General features: G+C 40.9%; 1 protein-coding gene across 1 annotated transcript in view; it reads left to right on the top strand.

Moving 5' to 3' along the window:
* The window catches only part of FBXO42 (F-box protein 42), a gene marked incomplete in the record, with an annotated part of 1,591,641 nt that overhangs the window by 315,108 nt on the left and 1,258,907 nt on the right, over positions 1 to 17,626 (top strand). The window contains 1 exon segment of the mRNA XM_044061846.1: positions 17,177 to 17,437. Coding sequence (XP_043917781.1) covers positions 17,194 to 17,437 — 244 coding nt within the window.

The raw sequence follows: 17,626 nt of genomic DNA, 5'->3' as shown, positions 1-17,626 counted from the left end.
TTACAACAGAGCCTCCTCTCTTGTCATCCACTGCTTAAACAGTATGTCAGAGGGACCAATAATTTAAGGCCTCCCAGGAGAACACCTACTCCTGCATGCGACCTCAATTTTGTGCTAAAACTCACCCTGCTTCCTTTTGAACCAGCAGCTACTGCGGATATAAAATTTCTATCTTGGAAGAAAGCTTTTCTTTTGGCAGTCACTTCAGCAAGAAGGGTTTCAGAACTACAGGCTCTCATGGCAGTGGAGACTTTCATTATATTTTACCCGGACAGGGTGGCCCTCAGGACCAATCCTTCTTTTATGCCTAAGGTGGTATCCAGTGTGGCCTTTAACCAGACCATTCACCTGCCAACATTTTTCCCAAATCCGCAGAACAGGGGGGAGTGGATTCTGCATTCATTGGATGTACACAAACAATAAGATTCTACTTAAACAGGACAAAATCTCCAAGAAAGTCTGAGCAACTACTGGTAGCATTTGCTGCTGGATCAGAGGGGAAGGCTATATCAAAGCAGACTATTTCTAAATGGATAAGCCACTGCATTCGTTTCTGCTATTTGTACCATGGTAAACCTGTGCCCAAGAGGATCAGATCCCATTCCACCAGGGCTGCTTCTACTTCAGCAGCTTTTCTCGGAGGGGTCCCAACCAAAGACATTCTCGAAGCTGCTACTTGGAGTTCTGTTCATACGTTCACAAAGAATTATCATTTACCTCTCTTCTCTAAATCCAGGGCAGGCTTTGCCACTGCAGTCCTGCAGGGCTTTATAGCTGCTCCTAATGCTGTTTAGTTCCATCCTCCCATCCGTAGCTTTGGGATTCTACCCAAATATAATGACTGCAGCAGTGAAACACTAAGAACGTAGTACAGTTATGTACACTTACCGTAAATGTAGATGTTAGAGTGTATTCACTGTTGCAGTCCGGGTTACCCACCCGGCATCCCCCATTCTATACCTTTTCTTTCCTTCACTATACTCAAAAGCCTTTGTGGTGTATTTGCTTTTAGTTGAAGGTAACTTTTATGTTTCTAAGGTGCATCTATATATTGATAGTTTATATATATTTTTGCTCCCCATTTGGTTGGCACCTGACATCTAGGGCAAGAAAAACTGATGTAATGGCGTCAGCTGCATGTTTTATACCCCTGACGTCATGGAGGAAGGGACAGCAACCGACGCAGGACCCAAGACTTTGTTAATCAGGCCGACTTGAGGGCTACCTGCAAGCAGATATCCCCCAAATGTAGTGACTGCAACAGTGAATGCACTCTAACATCTACATTTATGGTAAGTGTACACAACTATACTTTTTTTCTCCTTTTTGAAGGATCCTTCACAGACTTAGTCTTGTTGACTCCTTTTTGGCCCAGACAGCACTGGTAACCCCCCCCTCTCTTATTCCATCCAGCCAGGGGCAGTGATCACAGGTTATCTCACTGCATGGATCTTCACACAGGATGAAGGCACACTCCTTCCCATCATCTGTCCACTCTTCAACTGATACTTTTGGTGATAGGGTTTTGATTCCTTTCTGACGCAATTTATCTGTGAACATGCTTAGTGTCCTGCAGGTCGTCAGGGAACCTAATACTAGAAAATCATATGTCCAAATTTTTCTTTGTCAACATTCCTTGGACCTCTTTAGTGGGTGTACTCTTGATGTTCTTCGTTTTCCATTGCTGCAGTCCTTACTATTAGGGGTATAGTCCGCGTCCAGTCGGCCCGAATACCAGAGTATAAGGCTGACGTCGGTCAGGGCGTCAGGGTACTAATGCGCATGACCGACGTCATATCCTCAGTCTTTTTTGCCGCATGGTCCGATGCAGAAGCAGTTTTGCGAGTGCAGGTTGGCGTTCTGAAATATTTCCGAAACCGGAGTTTCAGACCGAAACAGAGTTGGCTAAGTACCCGTTGGGAGCATTTTGGTTTTTCTTGCCTCAGTATTTTACCGGATGTCAGAAAAAGTGAATAACTGTATTTCTTGTGGGAAACAGATACCTCATAGGGATTACCATACCTTGTGTATACCTTGTTTAGGGCCTGAGCACGACGTTGTTGGTTGCCGCTCTTGTGCTAGGTTTAACAAACGCACTATTAAGAGGAGGTTAGACTGTGCCAGGTTAGTGTTTGGGAAGCGTTGCAATTATAAAATGCCGTCGGATGCTCCGGCGCCCGCTTCCAAGAAGCGCAAGGACAAAACAGTGAAGCCTAGGGTTGATGAACCGGCAGTCCCGGACGTCGGTTCTTTAGAAGGCTCAGGGGAGCCAGAGGTTTTGCCAGGAGTTTCCATGGAGTCTCAGGCAGAAACTTTACTGTTACAGGATGTGCCTTCTCAGGAGGTAGGCCAGGCTGAGGGGGCTTCTCAGGTAACTGTTCTTCCCTCTCTTCCCAAGGTAGTTAGAGCCTCTCCTTCTGTTGCCAAAACTTCTTTGAGAGGTAGGCCTAGTTCAGCTTCAGTGGGGGCTTCTCCTAGCATTTCGGGTTCTGTACCTAAGAAACATATGCGTAAAATGGCAGAAGATTTGATTACTATGATTAGAGGTTCTATGCCCCCCCGTGATAAGAGGCCTAGGGTGGAACCGAGTTTGATAGTTTTGAACAGTGTTCAGAGGCTTCAGAGTCTTCTGCGGAAGACTTGCAGGAGTATCCTACTTATTCTGATTCTGATGTGGATGATTCCACTCCTACAGCTTCTCCTCCTGAGGATTTCTCATTTTCAGAGACTCTGCATTCCATGAGGGAGCACTTTAAATGGGAAGGCCAGGATTACTCTGATTCCAGGAAAAGGCTTAGGGAATTCTTGTTTTTACCCCAGCATAGGCCCTTAGCTATTCCTCCTGTGTTGAATGTGGTGGAAGATGTTTTTGCAGAGGCTTCCCTGAATCCTGACTCTTTGCCTCCTGCTCCTGTTAAGCCTGATAGGTATTATAGGGTGCCCGAAGCTCATAAGTATTTGTTTAAGAGTCCTAGGGCGGACCCAGAAACTATTTCTCAAGGGTCTAAAGGTGTTAAGGCTTCTGTGGTTAAAAATCCTGTTCCCACTGATAAAGAGGCTAGGGCCTTGGATAGGTGGGGAAAGAAAGTGTATACTTCTTCCACTCTAGCCATGAGAGATTTTAATTGTGAAAGGAGATAATTCTGATATTTTAGCATGTGAAACTGACAATTCAACGCTAAGGTGGATGCTTTGGCGGAAGGTATTGAGTGTAAAGAGTTGCTGGACTTGGTTCATGTGTCTGAGCAAGTGGGTAAGCATTCTTTGCAATGTGGTTTTGATGCTGTACAGGCCTCCTCGAGGGTGGCTGCTACTAGTTCTGTTCTTCGCAGGCATGCCTGGTTGAAGGATCAGAATTTAGCTGAGCATGTTAAGACAAGGATTTTGGATGCTCCTTTACAGTCTGATGTGTTGTTTGGATCGCCTGTGGAAGCAGTTTTAAAGAAAATGGAGGACAAAGCTAAGTCTATGCAAACTGTTAAAGATTTTTGCAGGTGCAGCCAGTTTAGTAGAAATTGGCCTGCTAAGGGGTGGACATATCCTGCTTATGATTCCCAGTCTAGGGGTAGGTCTAGGCGTGGTAGGGGCAGGGCTCAAGGTTCTTTTAGGCCTAGAACAGGAGTTCACCTGCTCAGACTTCTGGTGAGGGCAGGGGTCAGTCCTTTCGTAAACAGACCCAATGACCTGTCTTTTCAGCTGCCAGTAGATTCTCGTCTGGCAGCTCCTTTGGGAGGAAGACTGTCTCTTTTCAAAGAAAATTGGGATTTAATTACTCAAGACAAATGGGTGTTGGATATCATTCACCACGGTTACAGATTTTATTTCCATATAATGCCCCCTTTCAAAGGCATGCCAGACGTTCCTCCTCCACAAAGAAAGGAGGCTCACAAGCAAGTTTCTCAGTTACTCCAGATGGGGGCCATTCAGCCAGTCCCTGTATCAGAAAGGGGCCTAGGATTTTATTCTCGCCTGTTCCTAGTACCAAAGAAGGGGAACACGTGGAGACCAATTTTGGATTTATCTCTCCAACACTTTTCTGGACATTCCCAAGTTCAAGATGTTGACGTTACAACAGCTTTTACCTCTGCTGGGCAAAGATCACTGGATGGTAACTTTAGATCTCAAGGAAGCTTACCTTCATGTGCCTATAAGGCTAAGTTGCAGGAAGTATCTGCGGTTTCGAGCTGGAAATTCTCATTATCAGTTCTCTGCATTGCCTTTGGCTTATCTACTCAGAGTATTCACAAAGGTTCTGGCTCCAGTGATAGCTTACTTCAGGCTTCAAGGAATTCAAATCTATCCTTACTTGGACGACTGCCTGATTCTGGCTCAAGAAAAGGAAGACCTTCTACAGCATCTGGAATATGTTATAGCAGTGCTAAGATGCCTAGGGTATTCTGTGAACGAAATAAAGTCCAGTCTAGTACCCTCTCAAGACATGTGCTTTCTGGGTGTGAGACTGAATACAGCAGCCCAGATGGCCTTTTTAACCCCGGACAAACAAGAGTCTGTCACTTTTCTTCCATCAACTGTCTCATCTGTCCGTGCTGACTGCAAGGACAGTCCTTCAAGCATTAGGGTTCATGGCATCTTGTATTCTGGTGCTTCCCAATGCCAAACTGCATATGAGGAAGCTACAATGGTATCTCAAAAATGTATGGACACAGCACTGCCAGGATTTGGACACTGTCATTCAAATAATACCTTGCCTTCAAAAAGAATTCTTGTGGTGGGCTCAGGAATGTCACCTAAACAAGGGACTCTCTGTGACCCGGCCAGAGGCAAGTCAGATTTTAACGACAGATGCCTCGGACATTGCTTGGGGAGCTCATCTAAATGGAAAGTGGATACAAGACAAGTGGCCTGCCAGACTACAGCATCTACATATCAACATGAAGGAGATGTTAGCAGTCCAGTTTGCATTAATGGCTTTCAAGGAGTTACTTCTTCCAGGGCAGGTGTTGATTCTAACAGACAACACAACTGTCATGTGGTACATCAACAAGCAAGGGGAACACATTCTTATCCTCTATGCAGGCAAGCAATGATTTTATGGGAGACTGCTAAGCTTGCAACTAACTCTTCAGGCAAGGTTTCTGCCAGGAGCACAGAACTCCTTAGCAGATGTGTTAAGCAGACAAATCATGGATCCCCACGGTGGAAACTGGATCTTCATGTATTTCAGAAATTGACAGTGTCATGGGGAACTCCAGACATAGATCTGTTCGCTTCTCCACTAAACCACCAGCTGCCAAAATATTGCACAAAGGGGTTTCATCGCACAGCTTGGAAAGTGGATGCTCTGTCTTTCAGTTGGAAAAACCTTCATGTGTATGCCTTTCCACCTCTGCCTCTTCTTCCAAAGGTACTATTAAAGGTCAGACAAGACAGGCCAAGGATGATTTTGATAGCTCCAGATTGGCCTCGGCAACACTGGTACCCACTACTACGAGTCTGGTAAAGAAGCCTCCATGGCCTTTACCTCTGATTCCTCATCTGTTATCTCAGAAGGACGGTCATCTGCTCAATGTCAAGCTTCACTCTCTTCATCTAACAGCCTGGCATATTCTGTGTTGAAACACAGCAGGTCTCAACTTCCTCAACAAGTTTTAAATGTGATTATGGAAGCTAGAAGACCTAGTACAAGGAGAGTGTGCATGAAAAATGGAAGAGATTTTTATTTTGGAGTACAGCAAAGAATTTGGAGATTTCTGAGCCTAATTTGAGTGTGGCTCTTCAATATCTTACTGAGTTATTGGACAAAGGTTTGTCCTTCTCTTCCATTAAGATTCATGCTGCAGCAATTTCAGCTCACTATGATTGTGACCCACCTTTGTTTTCACATCCTTTGTTCAAGCAGTTTCTTAGAGGGCAAAGAATATAAGACCCCACGTAGAGCTCCTACTCCTGCTTGGGATCTCAATTTTGTGTTGGAAAAACTTACTCTACAACCTTTTGAGCCTGCAGCTACTGCTGAATTGAAATACTTGTCATGGAAGACTGCTTTTCTGTTGGCTATTACTTCTGCAAGAAGGGTGTCTGAGTTGCAGGCCCTTATGGCAGTAGAGCCCTTTTGATTTTCCATAAGGATAGGGTATCATTACGTACTAATCCTTCCTTTATGCCTAAGGTGGTTTCTAGTGTGGCTTTAAACCAAACTATTCATTTGCCTACGTTTAATGCAGACCCTCAAAATAAAGGGGAAAAGATTTTGCACACTTTAGATGTACACAGGCAATTGCGTTATTATTTAAGCAGGACTAAGGATTTTAGGCAGTCTCAGCAGTTGTTTGTTTCTTTTGCTTTGAGTTCACAGGGCAAGCCTGTGTCAAAACAAACTATTTCTAGGTGGATTGGCTTTTGCATTGCATTTTGTTATTCCCATCATGGCAAGGAGATTCCAGCTGGGATTAGGCCTCATTCCACTAGGGCTACTGCCACTTCAACAGCATTTCTAAGGGGTGGCAACTAAGGATATTTTGGAAGCAGCTACTTGGAGTTCAGTGCATACTTTCTCTAAGCATTATCACCTTCCTATCTACTCTAAGTCTAGGGCTGGTTTTGCCACAGCTGTTTTGCAAGGCATGTTGTCAGCTCCTACTTTATGATTTGCCAGCCTCCTTACCTCTGCTTTGGGATTCTACCCAATAGTAAGGACTGCAGCAATGGAAAAAGAACATAGTACAGTTTTGTACCTACCATAAATGTAGATGTTCGAGGATTCCATTGCTGCAGTCCAATTTCCCTCCTTCCCCTCTGTGTTTAGGGGTAGTTGTGTAGGTGAGTTTACATGCTTATATTTTTGTATATATTCTTGTATATATTGTACATGTTTTTGGTGCAGGTATTTTGGGACTTGTCTTTTTAGGGTCTTCTGACATCTGGGGCAAGAAAAGACTGAGGATATGGGTCATGCGCATTAGTACCCTGACGCTCTGGTATTCGGGCCGACTGGACGCGGACTATACCCTAATAGTAAGGACTGCAGCAATGGAATCCTCGAACATCTACATTTATGGTAGGTACAAAACTGTACTTTTTTTTAATTGCTGTATGTACTAATACATGCTGGCTTGGCATATTCTTCAGTGAAAGTCCACTTAGATATTTCTGCCTATCTGCCCCTTACTCCTTTTTCCTCTGGGTTTGAGGTTGAGCAGTTTATTAAAGATGCCCTTCATATTTGACCCTCAAAGCCCATTCCTCCTACTTGGGATCTTAATTTTGTCCATGAAAGCTGATTCTGACTCCTTTTGAGCTCGTCACTACTGCTGCTTTGCAACATTGCACCTGGAAGACTGTTTTTATTGGTTGCTTTATTCTCTGCCAGAAGGTTATCTGAGCTACAGGACTTCATGGCAGTTCCCCGTTTTGTTTTTTTTTTGTTTTTCAGAGACAGGGTGTCTCTCCGTATGACACCTTGTTTAATGCCCAGAGTGGTTAATGAGCTGTTCCTTAATCTGTCCAGCTTCCTTTTATCCTTGCACTGCAGTCTGCATACTTTGGATTTGCATAGATAGCTCTGAAGTAGCTCTCATCGGCTTTTTGGGTTTGGCAGTTTGTAAGAAAACCATCTCCTCCTGGATTTCCAAGGCCATTTCTTTTTGTTGTTTTCATGGTAAACAATTGCCTGCTTCCATGGTAGTTCATTGTAGTAGAACTGTGGCCTCTTTGGAGGCTTTCTTCAAAAGTTAGGACCCAAACTCCACCCTTGAAGCTGCTGCTTGGTCTTCAATTCACACTTTTGCAAAACATTACACATTGGATGTAATTTCCAGAACAGATTTTTCTAAGGCTATCCTGCATGAGTTTCTGAAGGGCTTTTCCTTGCCACTTCCTCCCTGCCTTCAACTGCAGCTTTTGTACACCCCCATAGGTGATGAATACTACAACAGTGATATGGAAGGACATAGTACAGTTGTGTAACATCTTGCTGTAACAGTGGATGTCCTTTTCACTGTTACAGTATTCACTATCCCGTCTGCCTGCTTTTCTCTTCCTTTTGTGTTGGTGGTATGTTTATTACTGGCAGAGAGGGTCCTCTCCTCTTCCTTCATTCCTTTTTTCTGGATGGACATGTCCTTTCCAATGGGGGTCCTACTCCTCCTGGAGGAGCACCTATTCTGAGTTGGATGAGTGTGTCACCTTTACACCCTACACTTGCACAGGGGACATATGTTTTGCATGCAATGCTCATTAAGTAATAAAGGCTTTGATATGCTGGCCGGAAAGAACATCTGTTTTATAGTAAGATTTTTACACAAATGTACTTCAATGAGATCTGCAGCACATGGTCCAAAAAAGTAAAGTTATGTAAGCTGAACTTAAGGTGCGGTTAGAGAGGTTATCTGATTCAAGGGATCTTTCAGATATTTACCCCCCACCCCCTTTCTTCTTTAAGTTAACTAAGGGATTTAATTCTGTCTGTGTAGCTTTCTTAAAGCAAAATATAGACCTACTAAGCTGCTGGTAAACATTTAGAAGGCAATGGCAAGGAGATTCCCCACAAACTCAGTTTAATAACTGACTGTATAAAGGACCGCCTGGCATTCCCTTATCTTTACAGAAAGTCTTAACCTCCATTTTCTATTGGCAACTTGGTTCCAAATAGGTTCTGAAAGTAATTGAGATTACTGATGGCAGTGAGATTCTTTTCTCCTTTCTGAGGAATTCCCCATTATCCTCCAGCCCAAACGCTTCTTTTCCCTCCTGTTATTTATACTCTCCCTGAATGTGATAGAAGCTGTCCTTCCTCCTCAAGTAGGAGAGGAGTTTAATTGAAGGGTGTTTCTGGTGTAAAAAAAACAAACAAAACAAACAAAAAAAAAAAAACTGGTGACCAGTTATAGATCTTTCCTTTTTGAACCTGTTTTTGATAGTGACTAAGTTCTAAGTGTTGCCACCTCACATTGCGTTACCCCATATTCCCTCTGAGTTTTCTAGTAACCTTAGATTTAAAACGTGCATTTAATTACATTTGTGTAGATAAAGATTTTCATTCATTTGTTTTCTGTGTCAGGATCACATTACCAGGTCTCTGCATTACCCTTTGGTCTGTCTTCTGCTCCATGGGTATTCAAGTCTCTAGCTACTTTGGTCGTTTACTGCAGACTGTGATGTATTCACACTTTTCCATACATAGACAACTTTCTTAAATTTATATAGTCTTTTTCAGTGTCAGGAATTCCTCACCCTAGATAGAGGATCTCCAACACAGACTGGGTTTCCAGGAGAACTTAGTCTGACTCATTTCCATTGGATTCTTTTTCTTGGGGTGTCTGTTGGACATCCAAGTTCAGAGTTTCTTCCACAGGTGAAATAATTTGTATCAATATCTGTTTTTGAGCTTTTCCACTTAGACGACTGTTTCAGCAAGAACATTTCTAATGATGCTAGGTCTCCTGGCTTCTGTGATTCTTAAACTTACTTGCAAGATTCCACATGAGACAGAATCATTTGTGTATAACTGAATGGTCCCACCGTCCATATCCCTCTGCCATTTCAGATTCCAATTTTCGGGTTTGTAAGTAGGGAGTTCTTTTGGTAGAGACACCATTTTTTCTGAATTCAGGTCTCCTTTTTTCACCTCATCTCCAGCACAGTTCGCTACAACAGATGCCTCAGACTTTACTTTGAGAGCAGTGTGTTTTGGGCATAGAAGTGCAGGATCTTTGAACTGGAATAGATGGAGCAAAATACATGCACACAAAATAGCTGTTGGTAGTTAGATGCTTTCAGCTCTGTTATCTGTGGTCTTTGGGAGCTCAGTAAGTGTTTACTGAGAACATCAGTGATGTACAGAACTAAGAGGGAACCAGATCTTGGCCTTTATGCAGACTAGCCATGATAACCTATGATATAGCGGTTTACCACAATCTCACTCGGCAGGCATCTTGTGTAGTACCAGAGAAAAATTGTTTAATGTTGAAGTACTAAAGCTGGTAATGCAGCTGGTTGCAAAAGTATTCATTTCTCTTAAGGTCAGGCGTCATTTAGTTTCATTGAACTGCTTGCCATTTCCCCTTTAAATAGTACAGTAAACTCAGTTAACTAGCAGCCATGGTGACTGGTAGCTTGCTTGAGATTTGCTATTAAAAATAGGCCTAATACTGTACCCTATACTATTTGTTTGGTTTGACTTGTTCTCAGGTTGGGGAGAGAGGGAATTCATTCCCATCTTCCTTTTTAAAACTCTCAAAACCTAAGGTATGTTTCTGAGGGTGGGGGTGGGGTGCAAAGTGCAACACATGAAAATTGTACAGTATTTCTTTGATTTTTATTTATTTTTGCTGGTTGCTTCAGTTCCGGTTAATGGAGAGTTTACTGTATTAATAATATTTGCTGTACAAATTCCACAGGGGCCATTGTTCAGTCATTTCGTAAACAGCCTGTATATGTAGATGCTGTTCCCAACTGCAGACATCTGCTAAATGAAAAACAAAGATAATAGCATTACAGATGCAAGAAGCAGCTCTCTTCAGATGCTCAAACTTCCATTTTTCATGCTTTTGTCTTTAGCCGGTAAAATGTTTCATTTATCTGCAGTGCAAGCTAAGAGCATAATTACACCTGGATAAAAATGGGAAATAGTGTGTTTAATATATGTGTAATATGATCAATACTTTTTCCCTCCCCAGCCGTACAGTATCACACTATATTCAGATCTAGGCTTAATCTTGCAGTGTAAACCACAGATGCATTGCAATCAAGAAAAAAGTACTTAATTTAATATCACTAGAATAAACAGCATTCACTGAAATTACTCCCCCGCATGACATTTTTGAAACCTGTGCGTACTCTACAGATCTAATTTACAGTCATGTGTAATTTGCTTCAAGAAGCTTTACACACCTATTGCAAAGATTTTCAAAGCCTTTCTCCTAAATGTTCAGAGGTAAATAGGAGTTGTGCCTGAGTCCTCCTACCAGTTTAACATGGTCAACAGCTTCCAGTATTTTTTAGCTGCTACTAGCAAAAACACAATTCTCATGTTTAAATGTCATCTAATGTGATGACACTTTAAGACATAGAACTGTAATTTTCCATTATTGTTGGACTTGCTCATTATCTTGACCATCCAGCTGTAGTCTGTTTCAACTCTAGGGTACTCATGATATTTCTAGTCGGATCCTGGGTGTTCTCTTGCCGAGTTTTAGTTTGGGACAGTGGAAGAAGTTTCAATAAGCAATTGCTTTCAGTGGGATTTACTGTTAAGAGTGCAAAGCAGAGTCCCTTTTGGGATGCTGACTTGCACTTTGGTGGGTAAACTTTTTATTTATTCTTTAACCTGTTCTGCATCCAGTAATGTTTTTGATTTTTCAGGGGGAAGAAATGTAAAGAAAGCTGAATGCCCCTCTCTACATCCTCTAATTCAGGGGCGTCCAACCTTTTCAGTTGTAAGGGCCGCATTGAGTCAACAGAAATGGCCTGGGGGCCAGACTTCAAGTGAGGACCAAAAAAAAAAAGGTCTCTCACACAAGCTGAAGAGCCAAAAAAAAAAAAAAGGTCACACACATCCAGCCAGACTCAAGCTGCTGAAAGCTAATAATGAAAGCTGGAGCGACCAAATAAGGAAAGAAATGAGCAGTCTCACAGAAAGCCCTCATGCTGGTGGCTTTCTCCTCTGTAGCATGTGGAAACAGCATAACCGCACCCCCCCAACATGCTGCAGCATGGCATCAAGGAACTGGTGCAGTATCCTTGTGGCAGATGCCTGAGATAACCCCGCTGTGTCCCCAAGTTGGTCATCAAAAGGTCCATCATCTATCTAGCTTGTATTTAAGAAGCTACATATACCTTGGTGTCTGCACGGACAGGTATTCCACACATCTCATAGGCCTGTTAAGAAGCATGATAGATCGTGCTCCCTCATTTACAAGCCAGCTCGGTGGCACAGTGACAAAACATATAGCATTGTTGCCTCACAACAAGAGGGTCTTTCTGAATTCTAGGGACACTATTTAATCCTAATTCAAAATTTAACTAGTTGTCTACATCACCCAAAAATCACTAAAACTATTTGCATATTTCTAACTATACTAGTACTTCTTACCAATCCTATGACCCTCGGTCAGTGCACAGGCAGGCTTTATGACACTTATGACAATTTCACGGTAGAATTTATACAACCTTCTTTCAGTCAGTGGCTAGGATCAGAAAAAAAATTAGCCCCATCTTCAACTTAATAGCCCCCCAGAGAAGCACTCTCCCCAAATCTCATGTTTAAACACACACACACACAAATCCATGTCCCTTTCCTATTATAACTTCAAGTTTGCAACACCATTGAGTAATGGGAAATGTAATTACTTGAACTATTCCCTTTCACCAAGGAGCAATCCGCATAAGGGAGGTGGGATCTTAAATGAAAGATGACCAAGACAGACTTTTAACTCCTCTTCCTGCATTGGTACCATCTGTAAATGGCAACTTTTAGAAAGTATCCGCACTGCAGAGCCCACATATATATGCTGTATGTTTGGTGCTTTTATGGTGTGCATTTCCACCTCTTGTATGTTTGCAAAAGTATACTAGCTCTTTTGTGTTGCTCTCATGAGTTTAGGGCTTTGCAGTGGCCCCACTGCAGACCCACCTTTCACAGGGACACAATTCAACCATTTTGGTCTCAGTATGTTATTTGTAAGTGATAGTACCTTAGCAATTGCTTTTACAGCCTGTCTGGGTATTGTGGTTTAATCGGGTGACTCATGGTTGTGATGGAAACATTCCAGCAAAAGTTATGCTGTTTATTCTAACTGCATATTTTTTTCTGATTAGCACTAATTTATGTAAAGTGCTTCTCCCCAAGCTGCACATACAAACAGTAAAGAGTTTCTCTCCAAGCTACACCTACCCACCCAATAACAAGAGTAAAAACACATGTATTAATTGTACCAAGGGAGTTCTGCAGCTTCCTGCATGCTGTGCTGATCATAACTCTCACATGAAGACAATCACCTGAAAAAATATCTTCTCTTCTAAGACATGTTAGTACACCCCGACAATGTTACTTCACCCTCCATGATCCAGATGCACTGACCTGGAGCTGCTGTAGTAAACAAGGCAAAAAATATAGCAGCTGAACCACATTGACCAGCCAACAATCAAAACTTTCCTAATCAGTGTAACCAATTAACAATCAACAACTGCAACCAGTCTCATGGCTAGAGGCTCTGGGGTTCAATCATGAGACATAGTCACTGCTTTGCAAGAGCAGAGCTGTAAGTTGGAAAAAGTATGACCACTGAAATACTAAAATATATAATGTCTATTAAAATGCAGAGGCATCCCTTTTCCATTAAAAAAAACAAGCTATACTAGAAGTTTCCTGAGATTTATGAAAATAATTATCTACCAAAACAACACATTGACATTTTAACAGTCCAGGTATACTTTAATGACAAAAAAAAAAAATCAAGAAGTTGAAATTTGCAGTATTTTCAGTATCTACCTTCACATAACATTATATGATGATGGGGGTGGGGGGTGTGCAGTAAATCATTTTAACAGAGAAACTCCCTTACATGTCAACTTTTATGCAGTTTATTTAATGTGACAAACTTTACTAACTACAATATTTCAATGTTCAAACCGTTATTTATATTTTGGAACTTTGCACCAAATCTGCTGCATGTATAAGCACTCAAAGAGCCAAACAAAAAGGACCCAAAAGTACAAAACTGAAACATTGAATGCACTGAGTTTGCTTGACATGATCATTACCAAAGGCTTTAATCCCGCTGACTAAATAAGATGTTTACATCAAAGAATAACAATAATCATTCTAACACTTTCAAGCATCAGATCTGAAATTTTATTTTAATTAAAATCATATGGCATAAAAGACTGAAATATTAAAGTACACTTTTGGCCACTGCCGCAGTCTGCACAAAGTTTACATTTCATTTCATTCAGTGTATTCATCATAATTGTCCATACTTGGGCACTTTGGGTGGAAAGGGTAAAGACAGCGGAAAACATGAAAGTTTAAAATCAGCGAGCAGATAGAGAAATATTCTCTTGACAATTGCAATCCATCTGGTTTAGAACATTGCAAACTGTATTCATGGAAAATAAACACATTCGCTAAGATAATCCATTCATGTACAAAATTAACTTAAGAAAAATCAATTAAAAGTGATACAAATACACTTTAAAAACATATCTGGAACTGCTAGATAACTCCCTTTTCAAACATTATCTTCCTACTGTCAATCCTTCTGCACTAAATGACCTATCCCAAAATGTAAAGAACGAGCCGTGCCATTCAAACATTTCTAAGCAGTCCCAAGTACAGATAACTGTCAATGCAAACCTCTACTCAGTAATTCATTCACATCTAATTTCCCAAACTCATTTTAATAAGCAACAACCCCTTCTCAGGATAAAAATTTTGATTGCAATGTTGTCGGTAATGTGAGCATTACTTTAAAAACTGCAAGCAATCTCATTACAGAACCTTTAAAAATAAACAAAATAAGATGTACAAAAAGCAGCAAACAAATGTTTAAATGACAAGGGCATAAAATGCGGAATGACAATATTGTACTTGTGCTAAAATCAGGTCTCACATCAGAGCTAGTACATAGCATTGCAACTCAGTGTAAGAAAATTCAATTCTAACGACTTACCTGTTACTGCAGGAGATGTGTAGTGTAGTCAGTAATAAATCCCCCTCGCTCTCAATTCTTTCTTTGCCGCGACCTCAATCCTCTTCCCTCAGCTGTGTACCGCAAATGAATCTACCAACGGAAAAAAACGGCAGGACGGTGTTTTGGCGCATGTGCACACCAGCATAAAGACGCTGGCATAAAAAAACAACGGGGAAAAATAAACTTAAGGGTCGCGGGCCGCATGGAAGAGCTCTGAGGGCCGCATGCGGCCCGCGGGTTGGACACTACTGCTCTAATTAATGAAATAAATTTGCTTCTATTCTGCCTGGTGTACAGCGAATAATCTGTTTTCAAAAACACTAGTATCTCAAATTTTTAATTTTTTTCTACCATAATATTGCTAGGAGCAGCTCTTCCTGTTGGTGCGACTGCATTTGCATAATGCAGATTTTGGCGTTTTTTTCATGGCCAGAAATGGAGCCTGCCCACATTGTGCCCTTCAATAAGCAAGGCTTGCTGTGAAGTACTAGTCCAGTTGCTTTGCTTTTTCCCAAAATTAATGCAGTCTATTCATTCCAGTTTTCTGTCCGTGCTGTTTCTTAGCTCAAGTATTTTTTGAAAGTGACTGTTTTGAGAAGCTCCATTTCAGCATCTGATTCTGCAGTTTTTTTTGTGCCATCTGAATTGCTACTTTTTCACTTGACACACTCCTCTGGTGTTTTCTTTTAAACCCCTTTGAAAAGATTTGATTTATATTTTCCTCAGAATTACTTGCAGCTATAGCCTGTAACAAAGCTAAACTTTTTTACTGAACAGATGTAAGGCACTTTTAACAGTTTTCTGTTCTACTCTTATTTTCTTGCTTTCTCTAGATTTCATCTTTGCTGATATCCAGGCAGTGCAACTGAAATTTACACAAATTAACTTTTATTTGGGTTTTTGCATGGTTCTCATTTTTTCACACTTGGCGTTCTACTCAACTTGCTTTTTAGCCATCTCAGAATTCTACAGTATTGATTTGTTTTGAGACTAACCAAATTTTTATACGGCTTCTACATTATCGTGTAACTGCTGGCAAGACAGTTCCAGAGGGAGAAGTCTTTTTTTTTTTATATAAATATAATTGTTTTTTATAAGACGGATTCAAAGTCATGTTCTTCAGGGGTTGGTGCTTACCATCACTTTCTGTGAACTTCTTGGACAAAGATTTAAACCCAGAATTAGAATTGTTCATAACTGAAGAATCTGTTGCAGGGGTGATTGCACAGCATTGCTGGAAAATTCCTAGAAGGCTTTTTTTTCCAGTAGCACTACTGAATGAGCCATGTTTTTAAATGCAGATTTTAAACTGAAAAAATTGCATCTATTAGGATACCTTTCTCAATGCTGAATAGGTTTGTTAGTGAATAGTTATGGTACTATGTTTAAGTCCTAACATTTGAATGTGAGTATTTGGTCTTGCATATGTTTGTTCCAGTATTTTTATTTTTGCTGAGGGAAGTTATTGGCAGTTGGATAGTAGTGACTGGCATTATTTGGGGAAAGAAACCCTTTGGAAAAGGTTGCATAAGTGCAAGTGTGAAGCTAGTGGGAAGAGGTTTTCTTAGCCTAAGAATGTGCTTGAATGTTGTACACTCGCATACTGGAGCCCAAGTTTATAAGTGTAGAATGTAGTGAATGTTTATCTGTCTTGTCAAGATGTTCTTTGACATTTACTTTGAGCTGACTGGCTGCAGTTCATATGTACATTGCAGTATTTGGTAAATTAAGTGCCACAGTATGTTTACAGTCTGTCATTCGGTATATGTTTGTGTAATTAAAGCCTGAAGTGCATCTTTGGACTTTAATGGAAGTGTCCCCATATGTGCAGTGGTACATCAGATTGTGGATGCATTTCCAGTACTGTCTCTACTGATATCACAAAGGCTAAAGGTTGACACTGGCTTAAGGAAAATACATTTTTGCAACAGCTGAAGTAAAGATGGGAAATGTTTGACTGAACACTATGAAAATGCATCTCAGAACTGTAGTCCCTACATGACCTGGTGCAAAAGGCAAACCTGAACTGCAACTAGATGGGTAATATTTTTGAAAAGGAAAGGGGAGTGATGTAAAAGTTCATGCAGTAGTGTTAAGGGAGGGAATTGGGAAGTTAAAGAACTTGTCAGTGATTTGGAAATGTAGATGTGGTATATTTTATCAAGTGTAGACGCATTAAATGTTATAACTTACCTAGTGTGGCTTTTGGAAAGATTATGCTGACAGTTTCTCGTTTAATGAGTAATTTGTGTTTCTCGGGTAGAAGTTCAAGTTATTAAAGTATTTCATTATGATTACTTCATTTATCATAATATTTTTTTTCAATTGGTATGAATGTGTTTTTTATTTGTGAGGCCCAAGATTATTTGGTTAGTTTACTTACATCACTGATGTATGAGTATTTTTAAGTGCTTAAAATGCATCAAATTCATTGTGAAATTTAAGTATGCAGAGTGGGAAATCTAAAGATAAGTAAATTGGAAGCTTATTTTTCTTTGGTGACTTTGAATCTTCTTTTTTCACAGCTGGGAAGAGGCATGACATGGCCAGCTCTTCAGACAGTGAAGATGATGGTTTTGCCATGGATACTGAAGAAATGCCAGAAGGGACAATGGAACAGGAAGATGAGTTGCACCCAGAGCTAGAGATGGAAAGTACTAGGCATAGTAGGTCCATGTCTGAGCTGCCAGAGGAGGTTTTGGAATATATCCTTTCCTTTCTTTCACCCTATCAAGAGCACAAAACAGCAGCATGTGTCTGTAAACAGTGGTATCGCCTTATCAAAGGTAAGCTATTAAGTGGCAATAAATGGCAGGATGTCCACCTGCAGCATGTTATAGCATTGGTCTTGCTTTTTGTTACTTGAATGCTCATTAATAGAAAATGAGCTTAAGTAGAATAGCACCAGTCACTTACCATTTGTGTAGCAAAGTTTCATTTAAGTTGGGCACCAAGAACTTTGATTCAAATGTTTT

The sequence above is a fragment of the Protopterus annectens genome, chromosome 2.part0 (assembly GCF_019279795.1).
Source record: "Protopterus annectens isolate FY-2018-M chromosome 2.part0, PAN1.0, whole genome shotgun sequence".
NCBI classification, from domain to species: domain Eukaryota; kingdom Metazoa; phylum Chordata; order Ceratodontiformes; family Protopteridae; genus Protopterus; species Protopterus annectens.
This window is presented reverse-complemented; position numbering and strand designations above follow the sequence as displayed.